Here is a 19,868-nt window from a genome sequence, read left to right on the forward strand (position 1 = left end):
GTATAGTGATACGTATCGTATCATGGCCACTGTATCGTGATACATATCGTATCGTGACTTTGCTGGTGATACACAGCCCTGCTCCTGAGCAGCAACAACAGTACCATGAACTCCACCATTGTTGTGTATGTTTGTTCGCGCTTGCCTTTAAAATCGACACATACTGTGCATGTCTACATACTTAACACGTGCTACGCACACGCATGACATCACCGTTTCCAAAGATTCCTGTATTGGGTGTTTACACGGAAACGATAACGGTGCCATTTTCAAAAACTTGCACTTTGAAACCCGTTTTCAAAAATATAAGTTTTTAGTCCCCAAAACGCGTTGTTGTGTAAATAAACAGGCAAAACGCATAAAAAGTTTCCTGTTTTTGGCTGAAAACGTTGTTGTGTAAGTTTAGTGTCCCGCTCAAGGGATCAGTAGTGTTCATTAATCAACACTTCTACAACTTTTGGGTTACTAGATCAGATTTTTAACTGCTAAGTCACACCACTCCTTGAAATGAGACAGCCCAGCAGATTATTGTTTCTGTGCATGTTCGGGCATGTTGGCAGGGAGTGTGTGTTGGCTTGTATGTCTGGATCAGGTGACATGTTTTCTCTGCACATAGTTGTTTTAAAGGACCCGCCCTGTGAGAACCTATCCTACTTCCTCAGGAGAAAGATCAATGCAGGTGTTACGCTGAAATGCTAATTCAGGTCCAGCCAGAATCAGTGTCATTTATAGTCAGCAACACCTTTAAGCAACATTGCGGTGAACCTGCAAAGCAGGATATAATGAGGAAAAAAATGCAGAATGTGGTTTTGCCCCATTGAAGCCAAACCATAATCTTCTGTCAAAGTTCTCTTTATTGTAAAATGATTTGAATGTTTTTTTTAATTTTCAAATTAAAATTGTGTGTTTAAAATTTGATTTACTTGCCCTCCTGTTGTTCCATGGAGCCTAAAGATTTGGATGTTCTCCTTTTGTGTTTGGAATGACATGAGGGTGAGTAAATGTGAATAAAAGTTTTATTTTGGGGTAGACTATCACTTTAAACATTCCTCTTACTTGGCTGTCATGCTTTTTTGTCTACTTCAGATGGCTAATTTTAGGTTTCCTTAGTGGTTGTACTGGTGTTGTTTAGACATGTGCCGGTATTTGGTAATGCGATATATCACGGTAATGAATATGCATGATATTGTTATCGTGGGCACTTCTAAATACCGTGAATAATTATATATTTCAAATTATTCAGAATTTGGAATGCATTTTAAGAATACTTTTCCTATCAACTGGTCAAAATGCACAACACCGCCGTATGCTGCTTGAAAGACGCGTGTGCGCTCTGATGTAAACAATCACGCATGACAAGCACATGGCACTAAACTGCAGAAAATGCAGCTGTTACCCTGGAAACCCCATAAATAATGCATCTGCGCTGCTTTCTAAAACGTATTTAAATAGATTTAAATAGCCATTCAGATTAGTGGATTTGCTATGGTGTTCATTACAGCGCCAAATACTTAAATGTTTAGACTTAATAGGCTATTTATTTTCAAACTTTTTTTTACATTTTAATCTGGATTACAACATGCCCTAGATATTGTTTGAAAGTGTTTTGATTCTGTATTGTTAGTTCACACTTTACATTAGGTCAAATGTAGCTATTGCTCATTGTGAATGTTAATGCATTAACTAAGGTTAACTAACGGGGTCTTATTGTTATAAGTGGTACCTATTGGTCTTTATAGTTCTTTTGCACTTAAAAAAAGTTTTGCACATCTGTGTAAAACTTTTTAACTTTATATATTTTTCTGTATTGCTTTATTGTATTTAAATGTTCAATTATTTTTGTTATAAGAAAAAAGTTATTAAATCTGTTATACTGTATTATGACCACTTTTTTAAAACGAAATTTCAATACCGTGATAATACCATATACAGTGATAAAAGCATTAGCAATTAATCGCAACATGAAAATTTGATACCGGCATATCCCTAGTGTTGTTTCAGTACCCTAGAAACCTTAGAATTATTTGTATAAGTGCTGCATTGCAGTGAATTGTGTTACTTCTACTGTGAAATGCATTCCCCTCTGCTTAAATTGTAGAAGCTATGCCAGGGCTACCTCTTCTAAACACGAGAGTTTTATCCTTAAAGGATTCTGGGAGAGTAGACTACAATGCCAGCTGTTCTGACACACAGCCTGTAAGTACGTTTACATATGTAAAGGATTTGCCACTGATGATTCAAACGCGAGTTTTGATCGGTGTAGAGCAGTGGTTCTCAATTCCAGTCCTCGCGCCCCCCTGCTCTGCACATTTTGTATGTTTCTCTTATCGCTTCAGATGTTTGTTCTATTCAAATGTAAGTGCCCTGCGAAGTGGACATCACAGGATATTCTGCCATGATTCCAGTTCGAAGCGAATGTATATGTTCCATTCAAAGTGCACTAAAGTGTGCGAGACGTGAATTTAAATTGTATTTATTTACAGAGGCATATGATGTCACACTTCTCCGTGTGTGAAGATGTTGTGCAGCACAAATCCGTGAATAAATGTTCCGAAGTGAGGTAAACTTCAACAGATTCCCCCTGCTCAGGGAGAAGGGAGCAATGAACACTGTGTAGGGACCATGTCAATGGGAACACAGTTCATGCACAGAGTTCACTTCTAATGAGCTGATTATCTGAGTCAGGTGTGTTAAAAAAGAGAGACGTGCAAAATATGCAGAGCTGGGGGGCGCGAGGACTGGAATTGAGAACCGCTGGTGTAGTGTAGGCTTGTTGTTTGTGGTTTTTCCAATCACAAATGCAGACATGGTTTTATGTTTACGCGGTGCGATGAAAACCAAATCAAAAAAACACACTATTAAAAATAAAAATACTTAATTATCACCACACAATAGATAGCAAAATGCCTCGTTTGTAATGAGTTTTATTGTTTTTGTCTTGTCTCGCCAGTGTTCTGTATGACCAGGAGAGTAAGATTTCCGTCACATTCTTGAGGCATTCGGCCAATCACAGAGCACTGGATAGCTGGCCAATCAGAGCACAATGTTCTTTTTAGCAACATCATATGACCCCTTTAAAGATCTTAAACTTTGTAAAATGTAGCATGAAAAAAATAACATTTTCTTCTTAACATTGCTGTTACAGCCTGCAGCCAACAATGGTTTATCAACAAAGTTACTCTCTGTTTGTTTTACGTTAACTGTGGTCAGTAAGCATATATCAATAAATCTTTATACATAGAGCATCGACAATAATGATTTTCTGAGCATTAACATTTTCTTAGAAAATGGTTCCTGATGAAAGTCTTCATCTGTTGGAAACCAACAAAATAATATGCAAAGCATTTCAGATTTAGACACTGGGAGCAGAGGGAGGATATTACAAGAAAAGCTTGCTTAAAGGAATGTCCGATGGGCATGTTGAGTATGACAGATAAGTTGTTTAAAACAAAACAAATCTATGATTTTTTTGTTAAAAACTGGCAGCTGTGTTTGCCAGAACCTTACTGTAAAAATTAGTAGCAACATAATTTAATTTTTTTTAATATAAAAACATACTAACTTATATAATGTAAATATACCAAAGTACTAAAATCTGTTTTATATCTTTATAATATTATGAAAACCACCATAAAAACATAAGGGGTTCATACACACCAACACAGCATTATGGTAACAAATATGAAATATGATTGAACAAGGTATTGCAGTCCAAATTCAAATTATTTGAGAGGGGTTTTTTTTTTACCCGGCCCCTCCTCCTCAGACTTGATGCACACGTAGGTTGCCAGATTGACGACACAAACAGGAACGAGCACACTTGAGATGAATGAAATGAAATATGCTGTGTTTTCCGCCATCTGGCAGTTGGGTAAACTGGTTTCCCAAACCAAAACAACGACAGACATTCCGGCCCGGAACGCACATTTTCAAAGGAGAAATAACTGACTATAGCATTGTTTTTCAGATAAACAAGTATGTTAACTTAGCATGTTTCTTAAATATCTGCAAACATATTATGGGGAAACCATGCTTTAGTAGAGTCAAAAACTTACATACAGCACCTTTAAAAAAAATCAAATGTGTAGTGTAGGGCTGGACTAGTATATTCAGTTATTCGAATATTCGTTCGGTGTGTTGGCGTTCGATTTTCAATCTTTTTTTTTTTTTTTGAGCAACTGGCATCCCCTGCGAAACAGTCTTCATTCGTGCTTGAAAATAGCCATTTTTACTATCGGGCCGAACGGTTCTAAGGACTGTCAGGTATGGTTACAGTTGTATTTACACATGAGCCTGGTATGGCACAGCATGGTTACAAACCGTTCTCGGCCTGGAATTCTAGGCACGGTTAGACACCCGTGCTGTTAGAATGCATGTGCTTGACTTCGCCACTCTGTTGCCTGGCTACCAGTTTCTCCAAACAGCCAAGTAAACAGCTACGTTCAATATAAATAAGAAAATAAAAATGTCTTGAGACAGTTTGGTCTGTGGAGGAAACATTTGCACTTATTGATATTATTCCCGTCGTCACTTTCTGTTTATTTTATGTTTCATGTAGAGTGCTGTCTTTTTTTCTGTTATTGAACGAAGTAAATATCAGATAAAAAAGGGATTCTAAAAACAGAAATATCTGATCATCGTCCATATCGCTGTTGCGTTACCAAGGCAAGGACTGACGCATTTGTAGTGCATTCCAAAGAGCTCCGTTATCAGCACCACAGTGGAAAATGAAACTGTATCTGTGCTGACTGGACCAGATCAGCACGAAATGGAACGGTTAAGCAAAGAGAACTATTTGGCCCAATAGTGGAAAAGCTGCTTATGAATCGCCAATGAGAGAACATCATAATTCAGTTCATCTAGAAGAGAAGATAAAAATGCAGAAGACCTCAGCTGTGTGGTAGCACTTTAAATTGAGTGAGGACAAGACAAAGGCAGTGTGCCAGAAATGCGATTTGAAACTGGCCTACCACAACAGCACATCAAGTTTGAAAAATCACCTGAGTTCTGTAAGTAGTATGCCTATAGTATATTATTGGTGTAAAAAATCAGTTAATTTTACACATTATAAAACATGCACTTAATTTGCTTGGAAAATACTTGCATACAGCATAAAAAAATAAATAAATGTACAGTAGGTAGGTAGGTATACTTTATTGTCCCAATGGGAAATTTGTTTTAGGCTCATGAATACAACCACTGCATTGACAAAAAATATAAAACAAACACATAACATAATAATAAAGAAGAAAAATACACAATTAGAAGAAAAAAAAGAAGGAAAAAAAAAACCCTTACACAAATACCAAACTTAGAATAATAATTTCTACTTAGTGCTGGGCGGTTTGACCAAAAATGTATATCACTGTTTTTTTTTCTAAATTATGCCGGTTTCCCGGGTTATGACGTTTTTTTTTTTTTTTTCTTATGCATAATCAGGTGTACAATGCATTTTCTGCTGGTTGATATTCCAAGACGTGCTTTTAGCCCGACAGCACTTGCATAAAATGGTTGTTTGGTCGACGTCGGATTTTTGGAAACCAAAAACCCTCCAAACAACAGACCAGGCCCCTCTTTTTGGCACAAGTTCTTCTGTGTCATGTTCTACTAGTTCTGCACCATCCATCTTCCCTGTAACGCCTGTTTCACACATACTCCGTTTGCAGTGGGACGCGTTTGCAGTCCGCTACTGATCCGCGGCTGTTTAGTTCACAAACACAACATTTGTTCATTGTTTTGATTTAATATCATGTAAAAAAAAATAAAAAAAAAAACATATAAATGAGTACTTTTTTATACATATATATATATATATATATATATATATATTTTTTTTTTTTTTTCAGCATTGTGAGTCTTTTATCACAGAATAGTAACAATCTTTTATAGTTATAGACATTAGTTTAAACTCAATAAATATAAACAACGCATTATTCATGCATTTTACTTCTAGGTTTGTATAATAAGCTTCTCAAGCAAGCAGCAAAACATTTAAACACAATAATTAGCCTACTTTTCTTGTTAAAATATTTCTAATTAAAACACCACAGACAGAAACAGTCTCGTGCCTTTTGCATTTCAATCTTTATCCCAAGCAATCCCACGGGTCTTAATGAACTTTGTTTTTCTGCCTCCATAAAAGTGAATATATATATTGTTTTCCTTGTTTATCTAAAAGTGCACTTTTTCTTGTTTTAAACCTAGCCAAAAACCCATGTGTTGCGTGTGAAACTGCTTTAAATTAGTATACATTTATTGTGAAATGACTGCATTTCCGTGTCAATCCATGTTAATTTTTCCCGCGAACAATGCGCTTTCATTTTAATTCAGCGCCTGCAGCACAGCCAAAATAGACTCGGTACGTAAACGAATCGCTGCACTGCTGCAAACGCACCACCCCTTGAACGCACTGACGGACCGCAACCTTGTGCAGTATGAACGCTGGAATCCGTGGGTGCGTAAAAAAAATACGCAACGCATACGCACTGCAGACGGAGTATGTGTGAAACAGGCGTTATAACATAACACCAGAGAACTACTGTGTTTACCCTCACCACGCCTCGCAGTCGCTGCTTAGAAGTGCAACATTGTAAAGGGTCCGTCTGAAACAGTGTCCCGCGGCGCAGCATAACGTTCCGAACGTTGAGTAATTAAATACATCGATATGGCGGTATATTAAAAATTAACATCGTAACGAAAATATACACCGGTTTTCGGTGTGAACCGGTATACCGCCCAGCACTATTTCTACTTGATATTATTTAATAACTTAACAGCTGAAGGAATGAATGAGTTCTTGAAACGGTTTAGTCTACAGCTAGGCATTCGTAATCTTCTCCCCGATGGCAACAATTCAAACTCAGAATACAGGGTATGTGTTGTATCATACAGAATCTTATTTGCCTCTCTCAGTATAGATCTTTCGTATAGGGTCTGGAGATAAAAAGGTTCTGTTCTGCCCATGATCTTCATGGCCGTTTTAATAAGACGTCCAAGCCTAGATTTCAGATGTACTGATAAATTACCATACCAAAGATGTATTCCGTATCTGATCACATTCTCCAATACAGCCTGGTAAAACATCATCATAATCTTACTACTGACACCGTAAAGTCTGAGCCTTCTCAAAAAATAACCCAGCCTAATAATAATTTGTCTATATTAAAAGTATTGCTCTTAACAGACCTGTGTGTTTTGTATCACTAGTGCAGAGTCCATTCTCGGAGCATAGAAGCCCTGTCCGCGTAAGGGTGTTCACAACCTTATTAAAAGTTTACTAAATCTTAACAAAATTCTATTAAATATTAAACTCAAAAATCTACACATCACAGCGACACTGCACTCCCTTGGGTCCGCAGCAACACACCCACCACGCCTGAAGTCGATTCTTCTCAACATAATAAAAATGAAAACAGACAGACACCCACACAGAGATTCCTGCCTTTATTAGAGAGAAGAATATGTTCAGCCCCTCCCTCCAAAGCTTCGAATATTCGGTGTTGATTACTATCGAAGCTTCGAAGCTCAAAAAATAGTATTCGGATCAACCCTAGTGTAGTGTCACAGGGAACTCTGGGAATGTCAATTTACACTCTTCAACTGTAAATTAAAAGTTGGCTTGTTCTTTTGAACTTCCACTTCCAAAGTGATCCGAAATGCTTGTTCATTGTATATATAGTAAGGGAACTGTTGACCAAATAATATATATATATATTTTTTTTAGTTATGATTTTTTAATATGATTATTTTACATTGTTGCTCAGAAAATCATGTTGGTGCACTCTTCACTCTTTTCAAATAAGAAAATAATGCAATAACCATGGTTACATTTTCTCACCTTCAGTAGAAGTAAACCAGGCCACTGTTCTGGAGTGTTTCAAGGCAGAAATGTGAAGCTTGGAGTTTTGTTAAAGATTAATAAGTGATTGTCAAAGAAGTCTCATGTTAATATGCTTATATTTAATATACTGGCCTGAATTGCTTTGAAACCAACCGTTAGGCCAACCTTATTGTCAAGCCCATTATATATTTGATCTGTAAACAGATGCATTACTCAATGTCGACACGTTTATGTAAACAGCAGTAGCGGCATCACGGATGTTTATATGCTTTGCTAGAATGTAGAATGTTCCTGAATGTTCAAGTGGAAAGTCAGTTTCGGTAAACTTAGAATTTTACTAGCAAACCCTTGGAAAAAAGAAGAAAGCTCAATCGACCGCAAAAGCTGCTTTTTAAAAACATGTCATAACCGTTTCTGCATTTGCATTTAAGTGCAGACTGGCAATCGAGAAACCTCTCTCAAATCGCTTTCAAAATAGAACTAGACAAATCATGCTTTGTGTTGCAGGCCTCTTTATAGGGCCGGTGGACTGGAGCTGCTGGTTTACGTTGGACTTAAAATAAAGTTTAAAGGCAGCTTGACAAGGCCTGTGTTTACTAGCATAGACTAGATGCTCTTAGAAACCGCACTGTGGTTTTTCCACTCGGAGCGAATCTGTACAATGCCTACAACTCCTGTTTGTTAGATAAACAGAGCGGGTCAGCTCATATGTCTCTCTGCTGAGTTTAAATGTTGAACAAAGAAACCTCTCCACGGTACACACGCGGAAAGGAATACGTCCATTCACAATCAGGATACTTCAAAGGGTTTTTTTTTTCATTGGAAATCCAGGCTACACAACTGCAGCACAGAACAGGAAAGGCATGCTTGTCTTGGACGCTGGCCCATTCTTGAATCGCCTTCAACCTGGTTCTTCGAGATGGAACAAAGCAGTGGAAATTCTGCTTACATCTCACATACTTCTCTAAATGAAGCCAGGTAATTGCAGACTTGTAATAAATAGGATTGTCTGGAGGATTATGGGAGAAAGGCTTCTACATCTGATTAGATTTCTTGCATCGATGCAGTCTGCAACCAAAGCGCTCCACCACTGGTGGATTTCGATTGACAGTTTGTCACGGAGCGGCAGCTTTCCTGCGGCTGATGCAACACATTGATCTCTCTCAGACCACTGAAGGTTCATTGGGAGGACACCAATTAAATCTGACACCTCCTGTCAGGCTGGTAATGCTGCCTCTGCATGGATTCATTTGACTTTGTTCAGTGAGGCTGAAAATATCACCTAATACCTCTGAGAGCTGCGGCTCAAGGCTGGGGATCACATGACTGTCTGCACGGGCGTTTGAAATTGAAATGCTAAGAAGCTGGCTGAAAGCTCGCTGTGGTTGAGAGCAGAGGAGAGGTAGAGCATACCAAACAGGTCCTGCTGCAGAGAGACACACACAGAGAACTGGGATGGAAATTAATGTCACGGCCATAATGATTTTTTTTGTTGCATTTGACTGTTTCTCCGTGTCCTCCTAGGAAGAAAGGTGCGCTTGGATTTGTGTTAGTGAGCCACTCTGTGCAGAAAGATTAGGTGTTGTCTCTACTGAATGGAAAAAAAAATGCATGAGTTTTATTTTAATATTCTTTAGCATAGTACCAGGTGTTAGAGGCAGAGACAGCTTATTCTGTCACCTCAACTAAACAGTTGATCATCAGTCTGTCCATCATAGTGCAATACTGCCCACTTTTTCATTGGCCTTGGTACTGGAAGTATGTGGAAGTGCCCATAAGGATTTTAGGTTTTTGCTAAAGAGTTATAAGCCATGAATCAAACCAACCAGCTACAAAGTGAATCACAAAATTACATCTTTGATTTAAAGATTAATTTAAAATGTAATGTATATTTATAAATCAAACAAAAAGGTACAAAACTGTGAACTACAATCCCAAGAAGCACTGGGAACGCTTTTATTGTTAATTGGTTAAATGATGGGATAATGTACAGCACAATGATGATGTCAGGTTTTATTTTGAAATATTGACCAGGGTTGTTTTACTGCTTGATAACTGTATCGGTCACATTTTCTATATTAGTGCACTTGACAGTTTTTTTTTTTTTTTTTCTGCTGTGTGTTTATTTCTAATTTAGTACATGAATGTGTGTTATATGCATTCTTTAGAGAAAATCATGTTTGTTTTCTTCCTTTTTCAGGTGCGATGGATGATGTACTGGATTGTTTTTGCCCTGTTTACAGTAGTGGAGACGGTCACAGATCTAACCATAGCCTGGTGAGTCTGACGATTGAGTCTTCCTTCACACCAGCGACGCATTTTCCTGATTACAAGTGATTCATGTCAGGCTAAAGAGGCAAGCCGTTTCATTTAAGATCTTGTTTTTGTTTCCCCTAGACCAAGGAATGCAGGGAAGCAATCAGGGTTTAATGAAACGAAGTTGCCATTTTAATTTAGAGTAGCACAAATTAATTTGTTGGAATACAGCTTTAATGAGTGTAATTATGTTATCTGATTAATCAGATGTAACGTGGGTCCTCATATCTCTCTTTCTCCCCTCTGATCTGAATTTCCCCTCTATTACGAGATCAAGGTTGCGTTTGTGATCTGGCTTCTGTCTCCCTACACGAGAGGAGCTAGTGTCATCTACAGAAAAGCCCTTCATCCTCTGCTGTCCTCCAAAGAAAGGGTGAATCTATGCTTCATTCACTGGTTTTGCAAAGCATTTGAGCAAATACTCTACTATTTTTCCCCATAATGCAAAATGAAAGATTTTTTTTTTCCCTGCTGTTCTGCGACCCTATAAGAACAGACCACCAGTTGAGAACTACAGATTTAGTTTACTCATTTATAATACCATATTTGCATATTTTATTGTTTGGCTATGTACTTTGTGACCAGAAAGTGCTCAATCTTGTCCTAATGTTCTTGAGAAATTGATGACTACATAGTCCAGGCGAAAGAACGAAGCTATGAGACCATGGTGAACTTCGGCAAGCAGGGTCTGACCATTGCTGCAACTGCTGCTGTGTCTGCTGCTGTCAAGGCAAGTGTGTGTGTGTTGAATATAGACACACATAATGAGAGAGAGCTGTTTTGAACAGTTTATTTGTAGTTCTGCCTCTCATATATAGGTTTATACTGTGTGGGTGTTTCCAATTTTAGTAATGAAGCTAGCTTGAGTCCTTTGAAAGTCTACATGAAATCAAAACAGACTCTTTTTGCTTTCTTAATCTTTTTCTTTAAATGTTCTGTTTCACTCAGGAATACACTACTCTTTGAAATTTTGAATTAAGATACTTTTGTTGTTGTTGAAATTATTACATTTATTCAGCATTAAATTGATCCTAAGTGACATTTATGTTACAAACATTTATATTTCAAATAAATTGTTCTTTTGAACTCATCAAAAAAATCTTATAATATATTGTGCAGTTTCCACAATAATATTAAGCAGCACAAGTGTTTTTAACATCGTCGCTGCTCAGGAAACATTTATTGTTATCAAATCAGCATATTTGAATTATTTCGGATGGATCATTGGATACTGAAGACTGGAATAATGGCTGCTGAAAATTCAGCTTTGCACCACAGGAATAATTTACATTTTTAAATATATTAAAATAGAAAACATTTGTTGTTTTAAATTGTAATAATATTTCACAATATTACTGTTTTACACGAGACAAAAAAATAAATAAAAAAATCCAACTCCAAACCTTTGAAAGGTAGTGTACATCAGATTATGAAAGTAAACGGGTTGCAAATGACACTTCACCTTAACCCTTTTTTTTTCTGTCCCTATTCCCTGTGCAACAAAGAGCACAAGTGCACCGGCACAAACCTGCAATACCAGCCATAAATGACACACTAATGACTTTCATTTGCAAGCAAAGGTCACTGTTCCTTTGTGAAAACAACCCAAATCCATTAGTATAAGTGCAGTAGTAAATGTAATCATGCTGATATCCTAATCAGAAGCAGAACACGGGGCTGCTCAACAGTTTCCATTTGGCCACTGTCCTGCCTAGGCGCTCTCTGAAAAGATGCCGTTATTGAAAGACATCTCTAAAGTGGAGCCAGTGAGCTTGTAAAAGGCTTATTCTTAAACGCTGCCATATTTTCTTCTTTTTTGCTTTTACCCTCTTTCTGGCATGTTGCTTCTGTTTTCTTTATGAAATCTTCTCTTTGGCAATCATCTTTTTCTTGTTACCTTGTACTGATATAGACTGCTCTATAGGAATACTGCAGCCCTGCTCTCTCCAGTGCAGGTAATGCTATAGTGTCTACAGCATGTGGAAAAGCAGTATCATTTTAACAGCTTTTTTTTCATTGTTTTTCTACATTTTTGCAAACTCAAATATGGTGTTAAGCACTAATAGTATTATTACATCAGTTTAAAACATTCATGTTATGAGGCCTAAAATGTCCCTATCCAAAGAATGTTTTTTTTTTTAATCTCATGTCCTTTGTTCAGTTAAGCTCTCTTCCAAAACCCAAGTGTGCTGCATATGTAAGCAACATTTCAAGGCATAATTCTAGTATAGTGCCTTCTAAACGTGTGGTCAAATTAGCACAAGTGGAGGCAGGTGCTAAAAAAAAAATTAAAAAAAAACCTTAACACCCTCAGATCTTAAATCTTACATAGTATCTTATGTCATCAACAATTGGCAAAATAAATCAGCATTTGAGTATGAAATTAACTCTTTATTTTATAGCATCTTTATTTTCAATAACTGCTGGGAACAGATCACATATACACAATGTTGAATAGGACATTCCAGAATCACAGCCAAGTTCTTAAAGGGTTATTTCACCCAAATATGAAAATTCTGACATAAATTACTCATCCTCATGTCGTTCCAAACCCATAAGACCTTCGTTCATCTTCAAAACCCAGATTAAGATATTTTTGATGAAATCTGAGTTTTCTGACTCAGCATAAACATCAATGGAACTATGATGTTCAAGGCCCAGAAATGTATTAAGGACATTGATAAAATAGTCCATGTGACATCAGTGGTTCAGTCGTAGTTTTATAAAGCTGATGTAGGAGCTGGCAATCTGACGTAAAACCTGGATGCGCTGCGGCTTGTTTGCAAAGAGAGGAATTTCACGCATGCATTGTGGTACTATTGTGTGACGCGTGTCAAATTCTGACACAGAAGAGAGGAAATTCAGTCATTGTTTTTGTTTTGTTGTATTCTCATAGATTCATAAAATTAAGGTTGGTGTCACATGGACTATTTTATCATATCCATAAACATTTCAGTTGTGTTGCTACCTATGCAGGGTCAGAAAGCTCTCGGATTTCATCAAAAATATTTTAATTTGTGTTTCGAAGATTTGGAATGTCATGAGGGGTGAGTAATTAATGACAGAATTTTTTTTTTTTGGGTGAACTATCCCTTTAATATCAAATTAAGATCTACCAATATGCTGTTCCTGCTTTCTTTTGAACATATTTTATTCATTTGTGCTAGTGTAAGTTGTCTCCCACAATCAACCCTGAATTTTAGAATTATTTAATGCAAACTTTTAAAACCTTATATAGGTTTTTATATTGTAATTGTTCTTTAAACTAATTCAGCTTGTTACTCTCCATTTAAATAGTTATGGCATGGTGTTAAATAAAAAATAATAAAAAACCAACCAACTAACCATTGTCTGTATTAATAATGTAGTTTTAGGCATGTATTATGCATTAGTTTTCTCCCACAGAAATCAATTTCAAACAGCTTTCTGTTGTTCAACGCCCTAAAATTCCCATTTGCTCGGATTCCGATTTAAATGACTCTATTTTGACCATGAAATTTCGCCAAACGACAGTACATGCGAATGCATCTTAAGATACCTTTCAGTCAAATTCTAAGCTGAAAGTACTGTGATGAACACAGTGAGAAAACAACCCATAAAAGATGTCAGATAAAACAAGAAATTTGGGACTTAATATACTTTTTTGTCATGTGATATTTAAAAATAATAATAATCATAAAATAAAATAATAATAAAAACTTCTATTTGATTTCACTGCTGACATGCAAATGCCAAACCTACGATTCTATTTGTTCAGTTGACAATGGGGCAGCTCACTAGGTAACTGGTCACTTGGAACAGAGCCCAAATCTTATCAGCATTCATTCATTCATTCATTCATACATGCATCTTGTTATCCTCAGTTAAAGCTGTCCTGTGTGTTGTCAGCACTGATGTGTTTATCCTAACTGGGGGCTGTTTTGTCTCTACAGGGTCAAGGTGCCATCACAGAGAAGCTCAGGAGCTTCAGCATGCACGACCTTACCCAGATCCCTCAAGATGACACGTATTCATCATACAGGTCCAACCCAGCCAGAAGAGCCATCATGGACCAGCCAGACGGAGCTGGTAATTCTTACCTCGCAGATTAATTATTAACACTCCTTCCTTTGTTTCCTTTCACACTGGTGTTTCTCAGCTGTGTCCACAACAGAAGGCAGATGCCTTACTCTGGCTAACAGGCAGAAGCTCAAAAGAGCTTCCAGTGCATTATAACGTCATGTCTAATGATGCCGAACAAATGAGCTTTAGAGGTGATCTCGCAAATATTTAATCAACAAGAGTGCATATTTTTCAAGATGAAAACAATAGACAATTATGAAATAGCCGTCTTCGGACTGCTTCAGCAGACGCCATGTTTATTCTGTCCACCATCTGCCACACAGGGTTGTGGCGTATTATAAGCAAACGCTGTCTTCATAAACCCGATGAAACCATCGTAGTAGACAGGATGTTACGCAAACATTGAATTCAGATGTGCTTTGATGTCGCCTGCGAAGGCAGCATTTTTAAGGTTTCAGACACAGCCTTTGTGTGACACAGCTTGCGGGGACATTGTCTGTAAAGATGTTTAGTAGAGCAAGTAAAGCCATCGAGCCATCATAATGATATCTCAACTAAATCTCACACGCTTCTGGAAATCACTGCCGTGTTAACCGGGTTTGGAGCAAATGGAATGGATTCGGTATTTGTCTCAGGCACTGGAGGGTAATAAGTAATAGCGGCACGTTCCTAGTGCTGCTTTGTGAGAAGATGAAGAAGAGGAAAAAACAGCTCAGGGAGGCTCTGAGCGGAATACCTAATGTGCTTCTATCTCAGTATGCTAATGCGTCCGCCGCGTTTGAAATTCCGCTGGCATCCAGGTCATTTTCATCTCATCTGCAATGAAGCCATCAGAAAGCCAGCTCTTCCAAAACGCCATTTCCTCTCAGAAACTCAAAGCCAAGGTGAAAGATCCCAACTGATCAAACGAGCTGTTAATTGCAGTTTGAATTTAAAAATGGCAGATAGCCGATAAGAGGCTCTAGTGTGTTATTTATTCGCTCATGCTTTATTGTTGGGTTTTGCTTTTTCTAAAAGAGGTTAGCTTTAAGTGACAGGCATGATAATAAAACATGCCTGTATATATTTTTAGGCTCTCCTGTCAATAATATTCACACAAGTATTGGGGTCTTCTGATATTAGAGAACAGAACTCGTGTGAATGCATATTTGCACAATGTTTTCATTGGCAATTGTGAATTTCGCAGTGATATTTTATGTGCCCATTAAAGAGCACGTCATTAGATTTTTTTTATTTTTAAAGTTTCAATTGTCCAATTTAATGAATCAATTAAAACTTTTAATAAGAGATTTGTTTGCATCGTTACTCAAATGTGCTGACTGAAGTTGTGTGCTTTTTTTTTTTTTTGGAAAATATATGTAGTTAATCATGTCTATTATATTTAGTTATATTGATTTATATAAATGCATATGTACTTTAGTTTTGAAATATTTTTTCTCTATTATAGGCAATATACCATGTGTGTGTGTGTATAATATATATATATATATATATATATATATATATATATATATATGTGCTTTACTGTGTGTGATAGAGAGACAGAGTTATATCTCTCCTGGTTATGTGTTGGACTGTCCTTCAGAGCTGCAGAAAATAACAAGACATGTCTTCTGCATCTTTATACTTGTTCTCTTTCAAAGCTCTTTCTGCTTAGCTGCTCAAGCTCTTAACAGAACTAAAATCGTTCTGGAAAATGAATCGCATACTTTTTTAAATCCCAAGTAAGTTGTTATATTTCAGTAATTGAAAACAGTGGAGGGTGTGGAAACAAACAAAAGAAAGCTTTTCAGGATCATCAGTTTCTGTTTCTCTTCTGCCCCCTTATGGTGGAATGGAGACCTGCATACACCTACAGTTCTGTGCAGTGCAGTTTGATACAGCATGCATTCTTGTTATAGCCTGTATTTTGGGTGATGGCGTGTGCAGTGAATCTGGCTGGATTGCCGTTAGGCGTCCTGGCACAGGCTGGCTCTGCCTAGCTCCCAGCGCTACCCGGGGAGCCCAGAGGTGATGGTGCCAGGAGCGGCCTGAACCCGGCAGCTGCTCTCTCTCTCTTGCTCTCTTCTCCTACTTGTGCTTTCTCCACGACTGAAATCACATTCCCACCATTTACAATGAACTGGATCAGTGATTCTCAACTGGTCAGTTGCAACCCAAAAATGAGTCTGTTCTGATAGGGCCATGGATGGGAAAAACAATGCTAAATGCAGAATAATAAACAAATAATCATGCACAGTTAGATAGATAAATAAATAGGCTTATCTTGTTAATCGCCATATCTTGACCGTTAAATTCTGCTGTATTTTGGCACAAATTCATGTGTCACCTGTTCATCAAAAAACATTTGCATGCTTACAAAAGTTTCCTATCTAGCATAATCTCATCTTAATGATTTTTCATACTATTGGGCCTATACTTTGAAATGTATGTATTTTAATATTAATAAAAAAATGTGTAAATGTTTTCTGCTCGGTGTTCAATTTAGGACATATTTTTTTTACAGTACACAATTTTAGTTCTGTGTTACTGGGTCACCAATGTAAAATCTTGGCCTTAAGACGAAAGCTGTTTGAGGAGCACTGATCTCGATCGTGCCTGCTGTTCTGTCTGATCAACATCTTGTTTTCTTAACTCTCAACTTGTTTCTTTTGTAGAGTATTGTCATGGTGATGATGATGACAGGAGTGATGACGAAGGCAAGATTGTATACTCTGAAGATGAAGCTGTGTCTCATCATGGGCTCAGACGATCTCAGAGCGTCAAGGTGACGCGCTCAAAACTGCGCAGAGATGTAAGTCCAACAAATCCTTATAAGCACATCTCTATTTTGTTCTTAAAGTAGTTAAATAAACATTACATTATGCCTGCAAATAGCCTTTTTAGCATAGGTTGTTTAAAGTAATTTTTAATTTGCTATATTTTAAGAAAACATGTTTTAATCATTGTTTTATAAATAGAAAATATGAATAGAATAAAAACATATTTCCTCCTTTAAACAGCAGTTCAATATGGTCATTTTTCTATAAATGTAAAGGAGAATTATGTCTTTATAATTGCATTACAGTTACTGTTGTTCTAAAAATACTGTACTACATGTAGCATTTCAGTGCTACATGTAAACCTCCATTTAACAAAATAGTTTACCCCCAAAAATTGCTGAAAATATTCTCTCTCTCAGGTTATCCATTATGTAGATAAGTTTGTTTGTTCATTGGAACAGATTTGGAGAAATGTAGCATTTCATCACTTGATCCTCTGCAGTGAATGGGTGCCGTCAGAATGAGAGTTCAAACAGCTGATAAAAACATCACAATAATCCACAACTAATCCACACCACTCCAGTCCATAAATTAATGTCTTGTGAAGCAAAAAGCTGCATGTTTGTTATAAAAATGTTTAAAGTTAAAATGCCTAGTGGTTTTTTTTGTTAGCTGTTTTATTTACTGTTTGGAATCTGATGGCACCCCATTCACTGCATAGGATCAGTTGGTGAGCAAGTGATGTAATGCTTTTTAAATCTGTTCTGATAAAAAAAACTTATTTACATCTAGGATGGTCTGAGTGTTGGTAAAGTTTAAGTTTTCATTTTTCATGAACTATTCCTTTAACAAACATCCTTGACTATTTAATCAAATTGATTTTTTTTTTTTTTTGTCAATCATTACACCTTTAAATCTTATTAACAACTCACATATATTCACAATATTGACATCAAGAATTTGTTACATTTACAAGTAAGAATATCAAAGTAAAATTTAAGTTATGCATTCTAGGAACAAGCTTTATTCAAAAGCATTGTTTCACTGCTGTAAAAGTAACATCACTGATGGAGGTTTGCTGTGCCATTTTTATAATTTAGTTGTTGAAGTTCTCATTCAAATCATGTTATCTTGAGTTTATTATCGTTTCTGGCTACCCTCTTGATTTGCACTGTGCATGAGTTTAATTCTGATAACTAATGCTTGTCATTCATTGGTCACAGGCACGTTATGGATCTCTGAAAATCAAAGGGAGGAAAAGACCAGCAATCAATGCCATGACTTTCTCCAGCATGGATAACTGAGCTGACTACTGATGTGTGGGAAGATGTGTCCACTTTATCAGACAACCAGTGTGTTCATATTCTTCTCTTTCCATAAGGGCTGTGGACTTTTTCACTGATATACCAGCAGATCTATTTATTACTTCTACCAGCAAGTGTGTACATACAGTGAGTGTCGTGAGTTAGAGTAGTATATAAAGTGTATGGGGTTTGACTGATCGGTGTATTTGTAACGCATGGCTTTATTGGTCTCTGTCTCTAGTATTTGTATTTAGAAATGTGTCCTTTTTGGTTGTGGGTTTTAGATTTCTGTTTTCATACTTTTGCTGCCTTTTAGACAAATTTTTAAGTAGTTTTTACAATTGTAGTTTAGGTAAGAATTCTGATTCTCAAAAGTGATTTGTCAGCATCAGACCAAAAGTGTCTCTTATCAGTAATAGAGAAAATACCAAAGAGAACAAAAAGCAGTGTTCGTTAATGTTAATACAATTTTCAAATGTTCAAAAAATCAGCTGTTGTTTTCTTTATTATTGATGGTATGTGGGTTTAAAGAAAACCCCTTTTGCACATTCTTTAAATCCTCGATTTAAACCTTCACTTCTGGTCTTCATGCAGAATGTTCTTTATCTGGGAGAAAGTCCACACCAATGTAACATCTCTGCTGTGTGTCGTGTGGCCGGATGTGTCATTCCAAATGAATGCAATAATATGAATAAAGCCAAAATGTTGTAATGCAATTATTTGTTATTGTTTATACTTCATCCAAATATTTAAAACCAAATATTATTTATACTGGGGATAAGCAGTTGATATAAATTCAAAGCTTTGTCAGCAGTGTGCAGTACTTTAAATCAGTTTGAGTGATTTCATCTATAATTACAATAAGTATAATTTATCACAATCGTGACCTTATTGAAATTTTAAGAGCAATATATATTTGATATATGGGTAGATATACAAAACGTCCAGCATCTGTGTAACCTCTCAAAGTTGCTTTTAGATAATGCTGGTTGATGACTCTGCAGTGTAATGGTAATAAAGTAGGTGTGTGGAGACATTTGACTGGTATATTCTCAAGCACCACTGGCATTAGTTTAGGACAGATGTTGGGCTGTTCTTGTGGAAAGAGTCGAGCTCTCACGACTATTAATGAAGCGTGTTGAGATCCAAAGCAGAAACTGAGCTCTGAGCTTCACTCAGTGTGAGACAGCAGAGGAGTGAAGATGTCTGAAACTCCCATCAGACACACATCATTAAAGTATAATGGTACAGCTGCATCATCTTTTTCTAACGTTTCTTTCATCCAGGAGCACTCATGTACTTAATCTTTAAAGTTCCTAAGAACTCAAACTCTGATGTGGTCTGATAAATACAATCAAATAATCAGATTGAACTTAATATTTAAGATTTGAGCTTGCTTACCTAAATGATATGTAGGATGTTATTACGCGCATCGTCCACTAGAGGACAGACCATGTTAAGGTAATCTTTCCACGAATAGCATCTAATCCAATAGTGCTTTTTCAAAGCATTAGGCGCAAAAAATAAAATTCCTTCTTTTTGTTGTGAAAATTATTAGATATGGTATTGTCTAGCATACAATTA

General features: G+C 36.8%; 1 protein-coding gene across 1 annotated transcript in view; it reads left to right on the forward strand.

Moving 5' to 3' along the window:
* Positions 1 to 19,000, forward strand: part of LOC109100034 (receptor expression-enhancing protein 3) — a 33,811-nt gene extending 14,811 nt beyond the window's left edge. Inside the window, exons 3-8 of the mRNA XM_042735085.1 lie at positions 10,041 to 10,118; positions 10,410 to 10,529; positions 10,773 to 10,886; positions 14,089 to 14,224; positions 16,876 to 17,012; positions 18,204 to 19,000. Of these exons, the coding sequence (XP_042591019.1) occupies positions 10,041 to 10,118; positions 10,410 to 10,529; positions 10,773 to 10,886; positions 14,089 to 14,224; positions 16,876 to 17,012; positions 18,204 to 18,284 (666 nt within the window). The 3' untranslated portion in view covers positions 18,285 to 19,000. The remainder of the gene's footprint in view (positions 1 to 10,040; positions 10,119 to 10,409; positions 10,530 to 10,772; positions 10,887 to 14,088; positions 14,225 to 16,875; positions 17,013 to 18,203) is intronic.
* The last annotated feature ends 868 nt before the right edge of the window (positions 19,001 to 19,868 follow it).

Source organism: Cyprinus carpio, chromosome B12, assembly GCF_018340385.1.
Source record: "Cyprinus carpio isolate SPL01 chromosome B12, ASM1834038v1, whole genome shotgun sequence".
Lineage (NCBI taxonomy): Eukaryota > Metazoa > Chordata > Actinopteri > Cypriniformes > Cyprinidae > Cyprinus > Cyprinus carpio.